Here is a 20,371-nt window from a genome sequence, read left to right as displayed (position 1 = left end):
AAGAAAGACTCTAACTTTCTAAAACTGGACCCACTAAAATGTGAGGCAGCTGCACACAGTAGATTGCCTGCTGGCAGTTTCCCCAGCATCGGTTGTGCAGACCATGAGAACGTATGATGTAATGTACAGGTGGCATGTATTTTGAAGTTACTGCCTTGTGTTTGACGAGTCACATTCATCAATGGCTTCCCACATACTTGCCCTCTAACAGAATGCCTACATTTCAGCATACTTATAATATCCATCAAGCAACTGTCAAATACTATGTATTTGTCCTCTTTCTTTAGACTGTCATCCTGCATCACAGTTGTTTCGGACTGTACCGTTGTGGACATATCACGCGAATTGAAACTAATATCGGTGATATCATGTTCTGGTGCATCGGTGAATAGTGCTGCTGGTTCATTCTCTGTCATTTCAACATCTGTTACTTGAACATTGATGGGAGAACACAACAATGTCGACAGCTTTTTGGGTGGCATTTTTTTGGCGGGTGTAGATTGTGTGAATTGACATGCGACTACTTCAGAGCTATCTTCAATACATTCAGTATCATCTTCTTTTGGTGGTGCAGTCGCACTGTAGCAATGGTCCAATAAAACTTTGCTGGATTCTCCGGACACATTCAATTCATGTTCTGGCCATTGGACAAATGCATCTCAAGTCTGAACACGCTGCTCCTCAATTACTAGTTCCTCCATAGTGTAAATGGTTTGGCAAGCAACATCTCTCATTTGTTTCACTGTCTGTGTATTTATAGTTCGTACACCCACGGGCAACTAGAGGACAGATTGGAAAAGGGATGTTCCGTTTCAACCCAAGATACAGTATTGTACAATTGACAGAAAAAAAACCATAATATAGTCCCCAGCACAAAACAATTTCTAAAAATATGAACTGTTTGTAACTAACCTTATTTTTGTTTCTTTTCTTTGCAACTTTCTTGACTCAAACTTCAACATCTGCGCGCTGTCGCTCCGATTCGTATCTGCATGTCTCCCCTTCCTCTTGCGCTGCAATTACTATAATTTCTGGGTCCGCATAGACAGCACGGAATGATGCTCCATCGACTCCCTGAAACATAGTACTTTCATTACTATGGATCACAATATTGAAAACATAAAAACACACTTGAGGACGACCACACAGGTACATCTCAATAGCTAAACACAAATGAAACATTGAGTAGAACAATCAAACGACAAGTATTCAAGCTCTGATGATCTAGTTCGATGGAACTGTCAGTAGCCATACCTCTGGCTCCGCATAGACTGCCATGAATGATTTTATTGGAGAAGACGCTTCAGCAACTCCCTGAAACACAGTGCTTGCGTTAGTATGGTTTTCAATATTGAAAACATAACACACACTTGGGGTCGACGACACAGGTACATATCAATGGCTAACCACGAATGAAACCTTGTGTGGAACAATCAAACGACAAGTATACAAGTTCTGATGATCTTGTTCGATGGAACTCTCAGTATCCATACCTCGTGCTGCTGAAGAACATCTAGGGATGTTGTCAATATGGTGGACGCTTCAGCAACTCCCTGAACCACAGCACTTGCGTTAGTATGGTTTTCAATATTGTAAACATAACACACACTTTGGGTCGACGGCACAGGTACATATAAATAGATAACCAGAAAAAATCCATTGTCTAAAAGAATCAATGGATATCTAAATATGATCTCATTTTTCTCAACTTATTTCTCCGATTTATTTACATCTGCATCAACTACAAGGGATGTTGTGATTGTAGAGGAACATCCGTTAATAAGGAAGAAAGTATAGCAAATGGAATCACGTTATATGATCTTGCTCGATGGAACTGTCAGTATCCATACCTCGTGCTGCTGAAGAATATCTAGGGATGTTGTAAATGTAGTGCGCACTTCCGAAAGCTGTTGCACCAAATCGTATATGCATGCTCCCGCTTCAACTTCGTCTGGAATTACTTGATTGTCAGGCTCCGCATCAAGTGCAGGGGTTGATGCTCCATCTACTGCCTGAATCATAATACTTGCATTAGTAAGGATTACAATATTGAAAACATAACACACACTTGGGGTCGACGACACAGGTACATATCAATGGCTAACCACGAATGAAACATTGTGTAGAACAATCAAACGACAAGTATACAAGATCTGATGATCTCGTTCGATGGAACTGTCAGTATCCATACCTTGTGCTGCTGAAGAACATCTAGGGATGTTGTCAATGTGGTGGACGCTTCAGCATCTCCCTGAAAGACAGTACTTGCATTAGTATGGATAACAATAATTATAACTGAAAACAAACACTAGGGGACGACAACTAAGGTGTATATCAATTGTAAAGCACTAACCAAACATTTGGTTAAAATAAGTACACGAAACATAAAAACTATTACTTGACATGCATAAAACAAGTCTGTGGCGGAATAGCTAAGGAAGAGTACCTGATACGCGCTAGAAGTGGTTGATAACTGCTGGCACGACACAGATAGAGAATCTTGTTGCTTAATATTCAGTGGATAGTCAAGAAGTTGTAAAGGTAAATTATTGTTTGATAGTGAAATGCCAATATTAAAAAGTGCAATGTAAGGCGAAAGAATACTTGAGAATAATGCTATTGAAAATGTGCAATATAGCACAGTTCCCTGTGCCCATAAATAGATTTCCTTTGAGGGTTATAAAATCGAAAAATAATTATTGCTAAATGTCATTATTCAAAAAAGCTATACACATATCAATATCAGAAGTATTACAAGGGACACAACACCTAAAATATCAATTAATCCATTCGGCTACCTACACACTACCGCAAGGCCTAAAGCTAAATCCGGACACTTGACTCACCAGTGGCGGAATGTGGACGAATAGAGTGGGAATAGCGTTTGCAAGCAATTTTCGTGTAGTTCGCTGTTTATTCTTCTTTGTTAGCCAGGATATGGCGTACATGTTCGGGGGAAAGTGCCGGCTGCAGATGCGGTATCGATCACCCCTCTTGTCCTCAAAGACTTTTTAGACTCTACTTTCAAGCTCTGACGGTGCATATCCGCAATATCGGACCCATTCTCTCTTATCCGATCTACAGTCTTAGGGAATACATGCATTGTAGTGCCTTCAGATTTATCATGGGTCTTCGAAGGGCAACCGCTAATCGAACAGACGGGCATTGTTGAAAATTCTGAAAAGTAAACATCAACATTATTATAAATTATTGATGAATAAAAATGTGATAAAAAAGTAAATGAACCATACAATGTTCAATGCAAGGTTTGTTTTGGTCGCTGGAACTATACCAGTGTCATGATCTCTGCTTCCAAAAGGTCAGGGTTTTCCCAACTCCCTTGGAAGCAGATCCATAACCCAGGTTCCGAGTGCCAACCAGTCCCAATTGAGACCTTTGGACCCAGTCCTGGCGCCAGTGGCACCAGGCTCATAAATATGCCCAGTCCCAGCGCTGGAAGCGCCGGGCTCATAATGCTTGGGTGGACTTACCTGCAGCAGACCATGCTGCTTACTTGCCTGCCAGTTGAGCCTCTGATCCTCTTCTGTTTGGAACTACTTTTCCTGTTGGGTGGGGCAGGAGCCACTCCCTAGATTCAGAACACTGGAACTCTTCTGGAAAGCAGGAACTCTTTTCTTACCTAGGCGTGGCTGTGGAAGGAGACACCTAAGCACTACAGGAGGCTATTTAAACCACACCCGATGGATGAATCTTGCTTTGCGTTATTCTGCATCCTCTGCAGCAGAACGCTCATCGTGTCTTCTGCATCTGATCCAGGGCCTAAGGAAAAAGGCTTACCATCCTGAATCCAGTCTTCAGCAACACCTATAAAGACAAGAAAGAACAGGTTAGCATTACGGTCTTCAGTGACAGCTCTTCACTTACCTGGTCCATCGGCTGTCACCAACACCTCGCGCTGTATTCCGGCATCTGAAAGACAAAGGCTTACCTACTCTTCGTGCGCTCCGGAGGTCTTCACACTGCATTCCGGCATCTGAAAGACAAAAGCTTACCAACTCTTCGCACGCTCCGGAGGCCTTCGGCGCTGCATCCCGCATCTGAAAGACAAAACAAGGTGCGTTTAAAGACATTGGGGAACTTTAATACTCACGTGCCATTACTCCTTTCCACGTCTAACCCAGTGGGTATTCCGGCACCCTGCAGCCGCTCCGAACTTGTACCTGCAAAATAAAAAGACAGTTAGAGCGCATCGTGAAGCAGGCAAAAAGCGCTTACTTACGTGCTTCCAGGCGCTTCTATTCATCACACGGGCTCCATCTTCAACTCACTTCAGCCCGTCATCCGCCATCGCCGGAACCCTGCAAAACAAGAAACATCATTACTAAAGACTTTAAAGACATTAGAATTACTCGAAACTTACCGTTCGTGCAGTAAACGACGGACAGCAGTCCTCTGAAGTCAAGAGGCCTGCTCCCCTTATCCAGTGAAGAAACTGGTTACAGCACCCTGCCCCGAGGCAGATGGAGAGCACGGCGTTCACTTACCTAAGACATCTTACCCTTCGAGTCAGACATACAGTGCACAGAGGTCCAGCCCAAAGAGCCAGCCGTGTGTTACACATCACCTTTGAAGATACGGTATACGCCCAGTCAAGACCGGCGCCTCTACGGGAATCAGGTGAGCGTTACAGAACGCAAAGCCTACCACAAAACTCCCGTCCAGGCGCTATGGAAACCTCGGATACCGACCAGCTAGCCCAGTTACTTGGGGAACTAAGGGCAGAAGTGCATGCAGCCCGTCAGGAAATGAACGCTCTAAGAAGGGAACTGATTATTTCCAAGAAGCGAACAGATGATCTCGCTAGACAATTGCTACAGTCACAAGCCGAACAGACCCCGTTACCTGCATCTGGGGGAAATCTTCCTTCTACATCCTCTATGAATCCAGTGCAGATCAACCTACCTGGGAATGTACCTCTGGCTCCGCCCGAACGATTTTCTGGTGACCCAAAGAGGTTTGCAGTATTTATCAATCAGTGGCGGTTGCATTTCTTATGCCGGCCAGCAGCCTTTCCAACTGATCAAGCTAAAGTAGCTTTCGTGCTTTCGTACCTTAGTGGCAATGCGGCAGACTTTTCGATCCCTCTAGTAAATCAAGATGATCCGGTCCTCCATGATTTTCAAGCTTTTCAGCTCAGTATGGAAAAACTGTTCGCAAGACATGCACAGGGGCAGGCCTTGGACAATGAGCTTCTTTTGTTGCGACAAGGTAATCAAGACCTTTTGGCTTATATTGCGTCTTTCAACAGACTGATAGTGGAAACTCAATGGCCTGAGGACAAAAGGATTACGCTGTTTTATAGAGGTCTACGTGGAGAGCTCAAAGATGTGTTAGCCCAAGTAGTGAATCCCCCACAAGATTGTTCGGACTATATAGACTTAGTCGTTCAAATAGATCACAGACTGCAGAACAGGAAGGCCGATCGTTCCAAGTTTGATGCTCGAGTATTTTCCAAACCGCCAACTCCTTCCAAAGGAGTAGACTCCGGGGAACCCATGCAAATAGGGGGTCTGAAAGGTCCTATAACACAAAAGGAGCGGGAAAGGAGAAAATAGTTGCAATTATGCCTCTATTGCGGAAACTCAGGGCACTTTCTTCGAGACTGTCCGGTGAAACCTGCCAAGAAGGCAGTAGGAGCTGCAGTTACCAAAGTTACAAACTCTGAGCAGGGAAACGACCTCGCCCGACAAGAATAGAGGTCCTCTTGCCGAGCGTGAAAACCAGTTCCGTGACCTCGCATTTCGTGATACCTATGGTCCACATTAGCCCTGATAATCCGGATCGATTACATGCAATTGAAGCTTACGTCGACAGCGGTGCCATCGGCAATTATGTGGATCATGAAATGGTTTGAGGATGAATCTAACTCTTTGTCCCAAGGCTGTAAAGGACGTCATTACTACGGTGGATGGTACGGAGATAGCCTCCGGGCCAGTAACGCATACCACTCAAGAGGTGACGCTAGTAAGTCAAGATGGACACCATGAGAAGATCGTGTTCGATGTGATCAAGGCCCCTCAGTTTCAGATTATTCTAGGAATACCTTGGTTAGAGAAACACAATCCTCTGATCGATTGGCGAGCAAGAACGGTCCAGTTTCCAGAATGTGTCTCTACTTGTCACCCTCCACCTGGTGTTGCACTGGCAGCAATTTATTCAGAGACTCCCCAGTTACCTCCCGAACACCTAGAATACCAAGATGTTTTCCGGAAGGATCAGGCTAACTCTCTACCTCCTCATAGGTCTTATTACTGCCAGATAGACCTGATACCTGGATCTACTCCTCCTTGTAGTAGAATTTATGCCCTCACCGAGCCTGAGAACCTTCACCTTCGACAATACCTGGCAAATGGGTTTATTCGTCCTTCCAAGTCCCCTGCTTCTTCAGCTTTGTTCTTCGTTCCAAAAAAGGAAGGAGACCTTAGAACTTGTACAGATTATCGCTCCCTGAACCAGATCACGTTAAGAATAGATATCTGTTACCTTTGATCCCTGAACTCCTGGACCAAGTCAGAAAAGCATGCATATATACAAAGCTGGATCTTAGAGGAGCTTACCACTTGGTACGAGTAAAAGAGGGCGATGAATGGAAGACGGCCTTCCGCACCAAGTATGGGCTATTTGAATATCAGGTCATGCCCTTCGGACTTTGCAATGCCCCAGCCGCCTTTCAATATTTTATGAACGATGTCCTCAGAGAGCTCATAAATGTGTGTGTTGTTGTTTACATTGACGACCTCCTCGTTTATTCTTCATCGGAATCTGAACATCGGAAACACGTGAAAATGGTCCTCGAAAGATTGCGTCAACACAAACTTTTCGCTAAGTTGGAAAAATGTGTTTTCAACGTGACTGAAGTTGAATTCTTGGGATTCATATTATCACCTGGCGGAGTGCGTATGGATTCAAAGAAGGTCGATGCAGTTCTCAAATGGCCATCACCATCCTCCGTAAAAGGTGTGCAAAGCATGTTAGGCTTCGCTAACTTTTACCGCAGGTTTATCCCCGAATTCTCTCGAATAGTCCAGCCCATCACTGCCTTGTTAAAGAAAAACAAACGTTTTGAATGGTCTACCGAGGCGGAACAAGCTTTCCAGGATTTGAAGACTAAATTTATCTCTGCACCAATCTTAAAACACCCTCGCCCCGAACTCCCCTACATCGTGGAAACTGATGCTTCAAGCCTTGCCATGGGGGCAGTTCTATCACAAAAGGACCCGGTAACCAATCAGTTGCATCCCGTGGCATTTTGGGCCCGCAAATTCTCGCCTCCTGAAATCAATTACACGATTACTGACAAAGAACTTCTGGCTATCAAGTCTGCCTTTAAGGCTTGGCGGCATTATCTGCTGGGGGCCCGACACACCGTTACTGTGATTACGGATCACCGAAACCTGCAATATTTGAAAACCGCAAAAGCCCAATCCTCTAGACAACTCCGTTGGGCATTATTCTTTGCCGAGTTTGACTTCATAATTACCTATCGACCTGGTACAAAGAACGGTAAAGCTGATGCCCTTTCTCGGATGGGAGTGGAAGAACACTTGATCAACCCTAAACCTGTACCAATCATTCCCGAACAAAGAATTCTGGGTGTAATCGCCACAGAATCCATAGAGGAAGTTAAGGATAAAGCCAGGCAACTTGTAACTCCAGCAGACATACAGAATTGGCATCTGCAGGGAAAGGACTTTGCAGTAAAGGACAACTTATTGTATTTCCAAGAACGATTATACCTACCCAGCACAGATTTACAGAAAAAAGTAATCTCTTGTTATCACGATTCTTTAATGGAAGGACATCCCGGTATGGCCAAGACCTCAGAAAAGATCAAGCGCTACTTCTGGTGGCCGTCTTGGAAAAAAGATATCAGAGACTTTATAATGTCCTGTGGAGTATGCGCCCAAAACAAGAGTCAAAAGGAAAGACCAGCAGGCCTCTTACGCCCTATTGACATCCCACCTCGCCCTTGGCATACGCTTTCTATGGACTTCATCACCGATCTACCTCCATGCTCCGGATACAATACGATTCTAGTAATCGTGGACTTATTCTCCAAGATGGCGCATTTCATTCCGCTCAAAGGCTTGCCAACAGCAGCAACTCTGGCCCGAGAATTTCTCGAAAACATCGTCCGACTGCACGGTTTTCCTTCGGTTCTAATTTCGGATCGAGGTAGTCAATTTATTTCTCATTTTTGGCGAAGTTGCTGTCGGTCGGCTCAACTTGATGTGAGACTATCGACCAGTCACCACCCTCAGACCGACAGACAAACCGAGAGGACCAATCAAACTCTGGAACAGTATTTACGCTGCATGCTGCAACAAACTGAAAAAACTTGGAAAGACATCCTTTGGATAGCCGAATATGCCTACAATAACTCTGTCCATACGGGAACTGGGAAAACCCCGTTTTTTCTTTTGTACGGCAGTCACCCTCGAACCTCGGAGTTGGATCCCCTCCAAGATCTTGAAACACCAGCAGTAGACTACCTGCATTCTACAATCACCCAAGCCTTTAAGGAAGCTGTTTCTCACCTCAAAGGGCTAAAGAACAATACAAGAAAGGAGCAGATCAACATCGGAAGGAAGCCCCTCAATATCAAGTAGGGGATCAAGTCTGGTTATCCACCAAATATCTACCTCTAAAAGGGCCACGCACATTCAACCCAAGATACCTTGGTCCCTATTCCATCACTACCATAGTAAACCCAGTAGCGGTCAAGTTGGACTTGCCCCCGCACATGAAGATACATCCGGTCTTCCACGTCTCTCTATTAAAACCTGTGCAACCTCAAACCCGACTAACTAAATCTCCAAAACCTATCCTAGTTGATGGAGAACTCGAGTTTGAAGTCAAAAGCATTCTGGACTCCAAGATCTCCAAATCTAAACTATTTTACCTAATTGACTGGAAAGGCTATGGCCCCCAAGAGAGATCCTGGGAACCTGCTGAATATGTCCACGCTCCTCGCCTAATCAAAAGATTTCACCGAACATTTCCTGACAAGCCAAAAACCCCGGAGAAGCCCGGTTTGGGAGGGGCCTTGAGGGGGGGTACTGTCATGATCTCTGCTTCCAAAAGGTCAGGGTTTTCCCAACTCCCTTGGAAGCAGATCCATAACCCAGGTTCCGAGTGCCAACCAGTCCCAATTGGGACCTTTTGGACCCAGTCCTGGCGCCAGTGGCACCAGGCTCATAAATATGCCCAGTCCCAGCGCTGGAAGCGCCGGGCTCATAATGCTTGGGTGGACTTACCTGCAGCAGACCATGCTGCTTACTTGCCTGCCAGTTGAGCCTCTGATCCTCTTCTGTTTGGAACTACTTTTCCTGTTGGGTGGGGCAGGAGCCACTCCCTAGATTCAGAACACTGGAACTCTTCTGGAAAGCAGGAACTCTTTTCTTACCTAGGCGTGGCTGTGGAAGGAGACACCTAAGCACTACAGGAGGCTATTTAAACCACACCCGATGGATGAATCTTGCTTTGCGTTATTCTGCATCTTCTGCAGCAGAACGCTCATCGTGTCTTCTGCATCTGATCCTGGGCCTAAGGAAAAAGGCTTACCATCCTGAATCCAGTCTTCAGCAACACCTATAAAGACAAGAAAGAACAGGTTAGCATTACGGTCTTCAGTGACAGCTCTTCACTTACCTGGTCCATCGGCTGTCACCAACGCCTCGCGCTGCATTCCGGCATCTGAAAGACAAAGGCTTACCTACTCTTCGTGCGCTCCGGAGGTCTTCACACTGCATTCCGGCATCTGAAAGACAAAAGCTTACCAACTCTTCGCACGCTCCGGAGGCCTTCGGCGCTGCATCCCGCATCTGAAAGACAAAACAAGGTGCGTTTAAAGACATTGGGGAACTTTAATACTCACGAGCCATTACTCCTTTCCACATCTAACCCAGTGGGTATTCCGGCACCCTGCAGCCGCTCCGAACTTGTACCTGCAAAATAAAAAGACAGTTAGAGCGCATCGTGAAGCAGGCGAAAAGCGCTTACGTACGTGCTTCCAGGCGCTTCTATTCATCACACGGGCTCCATCTTCAACTCACTTCAGCCCGTCATCCGCCATCGCCGGAACCCTGCAAAACAAGAAACATCATTACTAAAGACTTTAAAGACATTAGAATTACTCGAAATTTACCGTTCGTGCAGTAAACGACGGACAGCAGTCCTCTGAAGTCAAGAGGCCTGCTCCCCTTATCCAGTGAAGAAACTGGTTACAGCACCCTGCCCCGAGGCAGATGGAGAGCGCGGCGTTCACTTACCTAAGACATCTTACCCTTCGAGTCAGACATACAGTGCACAGAGGTCCAGCCCAAAGAGCCAGCCATGTGTTACACATCACCTTTGAAGATACGGTATACGCCCAGTCAAGACCGGCGCCTCTACGGGAATCAGGTGAGCGTTACAACCAGTTCATCATGTGCGGCTTAGTATTTGCATAACTTTCACAAATTAATAAAGGATGTGACTAAACTCTGAACATGTGACTCGTCCCTTGGATGTACTGTCTTGCACGAAAAGGAAACATGCTTATATTATAGACGGGACCCGCGACGGATGCAATTCAATGACAATTGACACAGATGAAAATAAATAGATCTATTGATAGCATAACAATTGAAACTCAAGTCAATAGCAATGAGACCAATGAACACAACACTACTGAGTACTCTACTCGCAAATCGATAGAAATTTAAAAATTAACAAAATATGACTGTGATACATGGCCTTACGTTGACCAACAAACAGTTACATTCAGCAAGCCGAGTAGTTTGTGGCAGGAGAACAGGTAGATGGCCACAGGTAGCACACTGACGAGTTTCCTCTAAGCGGTCACAGAAGTTCACAGATAGCAGGCCGATGAGCAGATTAGCATCGGTCTCAGTGGTTCTCAGGTAGCACATTCATTAGTTGACTTGCAAAGCACAAAGATGCTCTCAAGAGACATATCAAGTGGTTTCTAAAGTATTAGAAACAGGGGTGTGTTTGTGAATGAATGATGTGTATATGTGATGGTATTATGTGGTTTGCAGGGGGCGGCCAGCATGAGGGGGGGATCGTGGCCGGAGACACGGGGTCTGAGGAGGCCATGCGAGCAATGGCCCCTGGGCGTGGGATACCTTTTGAAGTGTACATGCTGTTTGGCACCTTGGACGTTTGCGCCCCTGACAGCACAACCTGGCAGCGCACATCACTGGCGCGAACTGCTTTTGATAGAGGGTGGTGGGATGGATGGGCCGGGGGCGTGCCGACAAGGCACCGGAACATTGCTGAATGGAGACACACTTATGTGGACTGCAGGGGCGCGGCCTGCTTCAGGGAGGCCTGCCTGGAGACACCGGGTCTGAGGAGGCCATGTGAGCAGTGGCCCCTGGGCGTGGGATACCTTTTTAAGTGTACATGCTGTTTGGCACCTTGGCCGTTTGCGCCCCTGACAGCACACCCTGGCAGCGCACATCCACTGGCGTGAACTGCCTTTGATAGAGGGGAGTGGAATGGATGGGCCGGGGGCGTTCAGACAAGGCACCGGAACACTGCTGAATGGAGACAAACTTGATTCATTTAAAAAATCGAAACAACTATTGTTAAAATATATGTTTGTGTTTTATTTTGTTTTCTTATTTTGATGGCACAAAAATACTAAACTTTACACATTGTACAGGCCAGGTTGCAGCACAGCGAGGGAAAATCCCCTGTACTGACCGCTGTCACTGGGGAAAGTTTATCTTCTGGCACCAGCGACACAGGCGGGTATTACTCTTCGAACGCGGTGTCCAAGCCTCCTGTGATGCCACCATGTAAAGGAATGATAGGCCACCAGCCTGTACCACCTGTGAAAAAGAATGATACAAACTGTTTTTAAATGACCAAGATAAGTTTATTAAACCTTTGTTGTCAATGACAATTCTTGTAACTAATGGAATTCTGCTCGGACAAATGCTATCTAGTCACTGCACAGTATTGAACGACTTCCATGCGTTACAATGATATATAGATGTAATTTTTAATATAGGAGACGACCATGAAATAGTAGTGGCATCACAACCAGAGTATGCTTACTCGTTACTCGGATTACGAGGACGAACAGTTGCGCGAAGTTCGTGCATAAGCACCATCGTTATCCTCAACACGGACCGTGTGAGGCAGGCTGCCCTGAAGTCTGGCAGCTCGGTGATGCATTGCGGCCGTGGCTTGCCTTCCGAAATGTAGGCCACGCATCCAGAGTTTTCACAGCAGCTGCAGTTTTCGTCCTTGGTTGGCATTAGCTCGCCCCGATTGCATGTACACCAGGTGGAAACACCGTGCATGCGACTAGGTCCAGGGTCTTCATCCCTTGATTCGTCCTGCCAACTGCCGTCAGAAGCCCCATCGTTTTCGCATGTTTCCCTTTCCAGTAGTTCCTCCTCGGTATACTCGGGCTCGTACATGTAGGGCATTATTGTAGCCATTGTGTGGTAAACAAACTAAAATAATTTATAGCGATGGTACAGGTATCTGTTCACACGGGCTACAAGCGAAACGAGTCACAGAATACTCAAAGTAGCACAGAGAGAGGAATGGAATCGAAAATCTGCTGCTGTGTGTTGTCAAACGGTCTGTTTATACTTACTGAGTAAAGGGGCGTCCTGCCATTTCCATGGCGACACGTCATTAGCTGAAGCACAGCAATTGTTGACATGAGACGTGCTTTGGCGTTGGGAAATGGGAGGTACGCGCCTGCTGATGACAGGCTCAGGGGCGGGGGATATGATTTAGTGCTGCAAAAGCAGGTCAGCTAGGGCGATGGGGCAAGTGATAAGATTATCACGAAATGGCGGCGCCCTGCTGCTTGTTTTCGCATGTGTTTAGTAGATGAAAACTCGGGTAAGGTCCATAGGACATTTTTCTACGATCGACCGATTTAGGCTTAAAAACACATGGCCGACCCGTAGGGACAATAAAAATGTCTGACGAACCATTCCTTTAAATCTTTCCTTTCTCAAACTTAACTAGCTTTTTCTTTTCTGAGGAGCTCCATGATCGTGCTTCTCGTGCTGACGCCTCACACCGTGCTCTGTCGGTGTTGCCTGCGATGAACCGTGAGTCCCTCAGAGGGTACTTGAAGTTTGTTAAGATAGATCAAAGAAAAGCAACTAAATTCAGTTTGTAATGCTTATTACGGAAACCGCAGAGAAACAATGCAAACAAAGTCTCTGCCAGCTCCACTGCCTAGCGCACAAAAATCAAATGTTAGTACATGCAAAGCAGCTACAGAATTATTAGTGTAACTAAAAGAAAAAATGTGTGCATAACTTTAAACAATCGCGCACAACGTAAAAACAGTTCATAGTAATTACTCAGTGACTGCAAAACATTTTCTCTAGATTCCTCTTGCATACTGTTAGATTTTTGTACTTGCATTTCTCAAATAGAAGTGATATTAAATCTCTGTAGTCTACAGCATTTAAAACAGTTATGGATTTTGCCTAACTCGCTAATTGCTATTAACTTCAAAATGTTCACTTAGCTTCTTGAAGCTGCTGTAATCTGTGACATCTGCTTGAGTCCAATCCTGGCACCAACTTGTTGCTGAAGTCTCTAGTTTTTCATGGATGATTTTCTCAAATAATTATTTTCCTCAGGAGACAACATTTCTGTGACCCTCTTAGTTGATGTTTTGAGTGAAAGGCAGTTTAGAACCTTTCACAAGATTCCAAGCTACATCACAGCTACTGCTGAACCAATCAACTCTCAGTACTACTGATGCCATCTTGAATTGGGATCACACCTGAGTCCTATAAAGTGTGGTTAAGGAAAATGGAATTTAAACTTTTTCTCAATAATACAACTAATTTCTAGATTCTGACTGATTTCTTGTGTTTGGCCCCTGCCCTGCATCACCATAGACCTTTCTTGCCTGGTGAATTTGAGAGGAACGTGACCAGACTAGACACTTCTGGGAGGAAAGGGGAAGTGGACAAAACTACCAGTTATCAGCATACAGATTTTCTGTCCTCTTATTAATTATGACACTGCTTGGGCATCTATAGACATAAAGATTTTTAGAAATACTTCTTTCTCTCCATCCAGTTGACCACTCCCCTCCCAATATACTGCTCCTTTGTGTGCCTGGTTGCCTCCTCTAACTGCTAGAAGGCTTCTTATTCTTTTAGGCACTCCTGTGTCTCCCAAACTATCTATTGTAGAATTCAGGACTGAACTGCATTTGTATAAAACATACCTTAAAGTAGGAGCTCTTTTCCATGTGGATCGCTGTTCAGTTCTGCTCTCCAAAATAAAAATACTTGAATGTATTCTGTCACATCAGTACCCATGCTAAATATCAACTTGTACTCTCCTTCACTGTGCTTCCACGCTTAGATTCCTGGTAAATCTTGATTTCACTGCTCTCCTCATGTAAACTCGTGTGTTGCCTAGTGACACGTATGCCTTAGTACATTGACGCCTCACACACTCTCATGTAATAGGGTGCTTTCCTCTAGCCTGGCCAGGGCTTGGAGGACGCACACGGAAGGAAAGTAAATGCAGTTTAGATGAAAACCAACCGAAGTGCGCTGCTCGAACTCGACCAAAAAGATGGTCACGTCAATTGCTATGCTCACCCACACACCGCCTGTGCCACCACCATCTGCCTCTCCTTTTGTCCGCCCACGGTCTGATTATTGCCACTGAACGCGTGCCGATTTTCTGACTAGTGCAACACTGCCCTTAGCAAAACGGCCCTTCACATTTGATAGACAGCCTCTCTTGGAGAAGTTCACAGGGCTTGTATATTCTCTCCAATGTCTTCAGTGTATTACAAGGTCATAATTTGACCTTAAAGGTTGATTTAGCAGCTATCTACACAGTAAACTACCTATTCCAAATAACAGTTCAACCATCACTTATCCCCTATGCAGATTGTCACTTTGCCATGTAGTCAATGCTTCAGTTCCTCTTTCATCAGTTTAATTCTCAGATATTGCTTTAGCTTTTAAAACTCTGACCCCCTTGGTCTATGTCTTGGATGAAAGGCAGTTTAGAATTCTTGTGCAGCTTCCATTTCACCCCACAACTGCCTTTTCACCAATCATTCTTGAGAAGAGCTTGCTGCATCTTGGAATGGGACTGCCCCATTCCCCTACAAGGCTTTAGTTTAGGAATACTAGAAAACACATCTGCTCCCAACAACTGCTTGTCTCATTCATAACCTACCTCACTCCTCAGCCCTTTTCTGTGCCCCACTCCTCCCCAATACTCAGTGATTCTGCCTCTTAGAATACTTACTTAGTCCATACGTGAGCTTTTTCTCAGACGCCATACAGCCCTGATGAGGATGATCTTCCTGAACCTTATACCCAAGGTCTAGGAAATCATTTTAGCATTATCCAGTTTGAATGGCATTTTTGTACGTGTAGTCTAGGGGGGTTTCATTGTACCTTTAAGCTAGTTTGCTTGAATTTTCTGACTAATACGGGGAGAACTTCATCTGGTCCAGAAATATGCAGCCAGAATTCAGTAAAGAATTGAGCAAACATTGATAATGTAACCCAGCACCAAAATGCCATGAATGTTTACCAATTAAGGCAACATCAGAATTTGTATACAAAGCTTGGATGGCCATTATTCAGTGAACAGGCCTCTATCCAGTTGTTCTTAATATTGTGGTGCTTATATTAATTCTCTACTGTATAGTCACTTAAAATATAATTGAAAACATGACTCTTCAGGAAAGCTTATTATAGATCGTCTCCATCTGTGAAGTGTTAAATGGCTTTTGGGGGATTTTATTTTTGTTTCTTATTGTCCTCAATCACATACTGATGTTTAGCCCAAATGCTTGAAAACTGTTGGAGCTTCCTAAAAAGGAAACCATATTGAATAAACCATTTACCATGTGTTTCTCTTCTGTGTCATTGTGCAGGCCTGCAAAAATAACATCTGCCTCGACCTGTCTCCAAACCACTTGTTTGATGGTAGGCTTACTGGACACAAAGTTGTGAACTGGGATGTCAAGGTAAGTTTACTGACTCTGCTTACTTGTTCCTGGCCACCTTTCATTGATAGTCAGCTTGGAAAGGTGGATATATGGATTTTGATACCCAAAGGTCACCTGCGTATCTATCTCTCTCTCTCTCCCTCTCTCTCTCTCTTTCTCTCTCTCTTTCTCTCTCTTTCTCGCACACGCATGCACGCACTCACTTACTTTAGTGGCTATATTGCTTGATGCAAAACAGAAGATTTGATCTCTTATCCCTGCATCCACCTGACCCTTGATGAAAATGCGTGATTATCTGTAATTAACTATATCTTCCTGTTCTTCAAGTGAATTGGCTACCAGAAACTGGAGCATCTGGAAGCCACCCAACCCCAATTAAGGGAAAACCTGGACACCTGCATTTACCAATGAATGAGGCCAACAGCTGCATTTTTAGTATAGTTGCATGCCCTCGAGCTCAGATTACTGTCACTTTGAGCACCTTTGGTCTATACGGCTCTAGTGCTGGTTGCCTTGTTCTTGTTAGATGGTGATAGTACCGAGGTGGATAGACACGAAGCATTGGAAAAGCATTCTTGCAAAACCTGCATCCGGTGCAAAACCAGTACCCAACAGAAAGAATATTTTGTTTGGTGTTTGTTGTATAAAAATACTAATTCAATGACAAAACATTGAAAAGTCCATGAATTTTCTGTTCAAAAGTAAGGGATGCCTAACTGCTGACTTCCTATTGCAGGCTTGCTCCATGATATCCACGAGTCTTACACCAACGATGTACAAATAAATGAAACCTAGTTAACACAAATTATTTGACGTTTTGATAATTCCGGCAGCTAAATACTTGTCATTATAACCGTCTAGCAGAATCAACATCGAAAGGAATTGCAATAGTTGGAACCTGGCAGCAGAGCTCTTAGTACATCACAATTTCTTAGACCACATGCTGGTAAAATCACTTTAATGTATAGCCTTCTGATGCTAATACATGTTGGGTCCAGCATGGAAAAATTAGATCCGTTTTCCATTAAGGATTTCTCACAGTAGCATATTTCAGATCTATACATAGTTTCCTCCTATAGAAATTATGGATTTTGATAAAAGCCCATTGGGCTGAAGGAGCATAAACCATCTTCTGACTCTTGTTTAAAAAAATAGACTGATGTTTCTTTATTCTAGGCATAATTGGCAAAATAAACATTAGATGCTTCTATTTCCTGTTAGATATCCTTATTTCGAAATGTCCCCATTTCATATAAATTGAAAACACTGGTCCGGTATTGTTAAAAGGTTTTGTCAGCCCTGTTGCAGTCAATCACAGAAAAAAGATGGAGGAATTTAAAAAAGAGGGAGTGAGGGATTGTCCGACTTCTTCTATGACTTGCACCGTTTTTATTTCCCATCACCTCACATCTCATCTGGGTTGGTGCTTCAATAAGTCAATTGTAGGTTGTCTCCACCATAGTGAAATCATTTTTGTCCTAAACCATTAAAGCTGACGCCACTATAAAGGGAGGGGTGTCAAAATGGTACAATACTTCATCTGGTTCAGCGTCAATCCCTTGCCCTTGGTCTACATCTCATAGGCATGATCAGTGATACATCCCAATATTATCTGAAAACTATCCCAAAGATGCTGAACCATCCTATCACCCAGAAAATTCTGATCTTTATAGAATCCTTACACAACCGGCAGCTATCCTAGCTCCTTTTGTAAATGACAACCTGCTTGATGCCCCACTACTGCTGCTCCTCCCAGATACAAGATTGTCCCTCCATCATATGGATCCAATATCATCCTAGTTCCTCTCTGGGTTTTGGGCATAAACTATTTTTGTGTGCCTTTCTTTCCAAGATCTTCAGTAGGCGATGCGCCCCTGCTTCTGGTTGCTGACAATAAATATTGCAGGAATTGACTTGCATTGATGTTATGCTACTGTGCTGTCTTGGTTATTTGTCATTCGGAAGATTCCTCGGTACACCTATGCATTCATTCAAGGCATGTTTCTGATTGGGCCCTTCCAGGTACTTCTAAAGTTGTCTGTTGAAATATGAATTGATACCAACTTGAACCAATTTATAAATAAGGCAAAGGCATGATTTCTGAAAAATCTCTCCTCTACATTAGTGACCATATAATGCGCCATTTCTTTGTTTGTATGCAAAAGCCAGATAACTTAATGTGACTAAACAATTGTGTTTGTACTAACCTTACTAAAATATCCATTTGAAGTGGTACACAAGTATACATTTGTGAATGATGAATGAAACACCAGTTATTGTAAAACATGCACAGATGATGAATAAAGAGGATGGACTAACATATTGTTGAATCATGTTGTCGACTCCTGATCTGTTTGAACTTGAAAACGTTGTCGGGCAGTTACATTTGTTGGCTTTCTTCAGCAGTGGGTGGTTCAGACAAGGAAGTACTTAGACACATTTGAAATATGAACCATTTTCCAGTATTTCTGAAATGACCGCGTTCAGAGGCCATTTTTGGAATTAATGCAGCCAGGCTTACTATAAGTTAAAACTGATGCCAGTGAAGGGTCACTAATGCTTTAGTCTCAACAGCTGGAAGGGCAATCCTGTATATTGAGAGTGTGTACGAATTTTAACAGCCTAGATTAGTTGCACTTCAATTTTAGGATGTTATGGGAGTGGTTATAATTGGCAAAATAATTGTACACTGTGGCTGTACAAACACTTTTTTTTTCTTCAAGGTTCCGTTGGTGGATGAACAAGCATGTCAATGGGAGATATGTTAGGAATGTGTTGTCAAAGATATTTTTAGCTGCATTAGGAGAAAACTGGATTTGTGTTTCCCATTCTGTGGTGAAAAAGTAAACCAGAGAAATGTATAAGGAGATTTATTTTGTGCCTTTTGACTCTGAATATCTATTCAGAAAGACCCATACCGTTCCTATTGTGTGCTGTTAGAGGCTGTTGAAGGTGCCTTACGTCGGACTACATTTTGACTGGTTTGGTTGTATTTTGAAACTCTGGAGAAAAACAGAACATTGAAAAAAAACAGTATGCTCTGTCGAGAACGTGTTCAGATCATGCAAATATTATTTTTCAATTAAAATAAATATATCAGGACATCTTAACTGCAGCGTTGAAGTAATGGCTCCTGCAAGTGTCTGTACCATGCTGCAACAGAACAGAAATAGTGTAGTGGCTGACTCACTGTTTTGATAAGCTTGGGGTATCCATTTTGACATGACAGTAGTGACATGCATATACCTTGTTACAGGCTATAGAATCAGCATGTGATGTGACTTGATAATATTGTCTGTCCTGCTAGGCGAAGCTGTTTGGAAAGACAATCACTAACTTGTGTTATGTGACCCCAGATAAAACCATTTGACTGCTCAATGATAGACCCTTTCAGTCATTCTGTCACGCTGCAGCGTTAAGAATGATCATGTCACCCTAGTTCCTTTCAGACATGGATGCAGGAGCCACTTAACAGTCAGAAGGGGCAGTGTATAAAGGAAGGGGACAACCATATTGCAATGAAAGGTGTCTCTTATCCATATATTATTCGTGGAATTGTGGACAGAAAGAATCTAATGCCACAGTTTGTGTTGTCAGTTCTAAGTGGTACATAATTTCCAATGCCACAGAAATGGGAACGTGTGAAGGCATCATGAAGTAGACACAGACAACTAAACTCAAGTTGGCTCTTTATACTTTTTATTCAATTAAAAGGAAGGTTGGAAAAAGTCCTAACTTGCCCTATACTAAGGTGGGATTTCCCTACCTTAAAGCAACTAATGATAGTCTGTCAGGATGTCCAAAGTAAATGACTTTCTGTGTCCAAAACCTATACTCTATGTGTATATAGTGTTTAAGTATGTCAGCTTCAAAATCATAAGTGTTCAAATAACAGTGCCAAGCTTCTTCCAGCTCTTGGTTGGAAAGGAACTCCCTTCCCCACAATTCAAGATAGTTCACAAAGCCCCAAGGGTGGTTTTCCCTTCTCCAAGGCTTCAGGGTAGTTCACAAAGCACCAAGGGGTTTCCCTTGTCCAAGGCTTCAAGTATTTCAACAATTTCACAAACTTCAATTCCAGTTCACATCAGGTGTCCTTTAGATTCACCCACAAGCTCTGTTGCAGAGATTTCAAGTGGCTTTTACATAGGTGGGTGTCCTCGGTTTAGGGGCAGTTGTTGGACTACACGGTCCACCCATTACAGGTTATGCAACCAACACCTAACTTGCTTCTGCTTCACCTTCACGTTGCCACTATTTCAGTTTTACAGTGGGATTTAGTTCAGGCTCGTTTCACATCCTCTTGATGCTTTACCATTACTTGTTTGCCGCTATTCACATTTTGCACTTTTACATATTCTTGGG

General features: G+C 43.8%; 1 protein-coding gene across 4 annotated transcripts in view; it reads left to right on the top strand.

Annotated features, from left to right (window-relative positions):
• The window catches only part of NBEAL2 (neurobeachin like 2), a 1,179,347-nt gene that overhangs the window by 653,296 nt on the left and 505,680 nt on the right, over positions 1 to 20,371 (top strand). For all 4 annotated transcript variants that reach the window (XM_069645798.1, XM_069645800.1, XM_069645799.1 and 1 more), the window contains one exon: positions 15,935 to 16,027. In XM_069645798.1, coding sequence (XP_069501899.1) covers positions 15,935 to 16,027 — 93 coding nt within the window. The remainder of the gene's footprint in view (positions 1 to 15,934; positions 16,028 to 20,371) is intronic.

Source organism: Ambystoma mexicanum, chromosome 2p (assembly GCF_040938575.1).
Source record: "Ambystoma mexicanum isolate Mex_15411 chromosome 2p, UKY_AmexF1_1, whole genome shotgun sequence".
NCBI lineage: Eukaryota > Metazoa > Chordata > Amphibia > Caudata > Ambystomatidae > Ambystoma > Ambystoma mexicanum.
The sequence above is the reverse complement of the archived record's forward strand: the minus strand, read 5'-3'. Positions and strand labels throughout refer to the sequence as shown.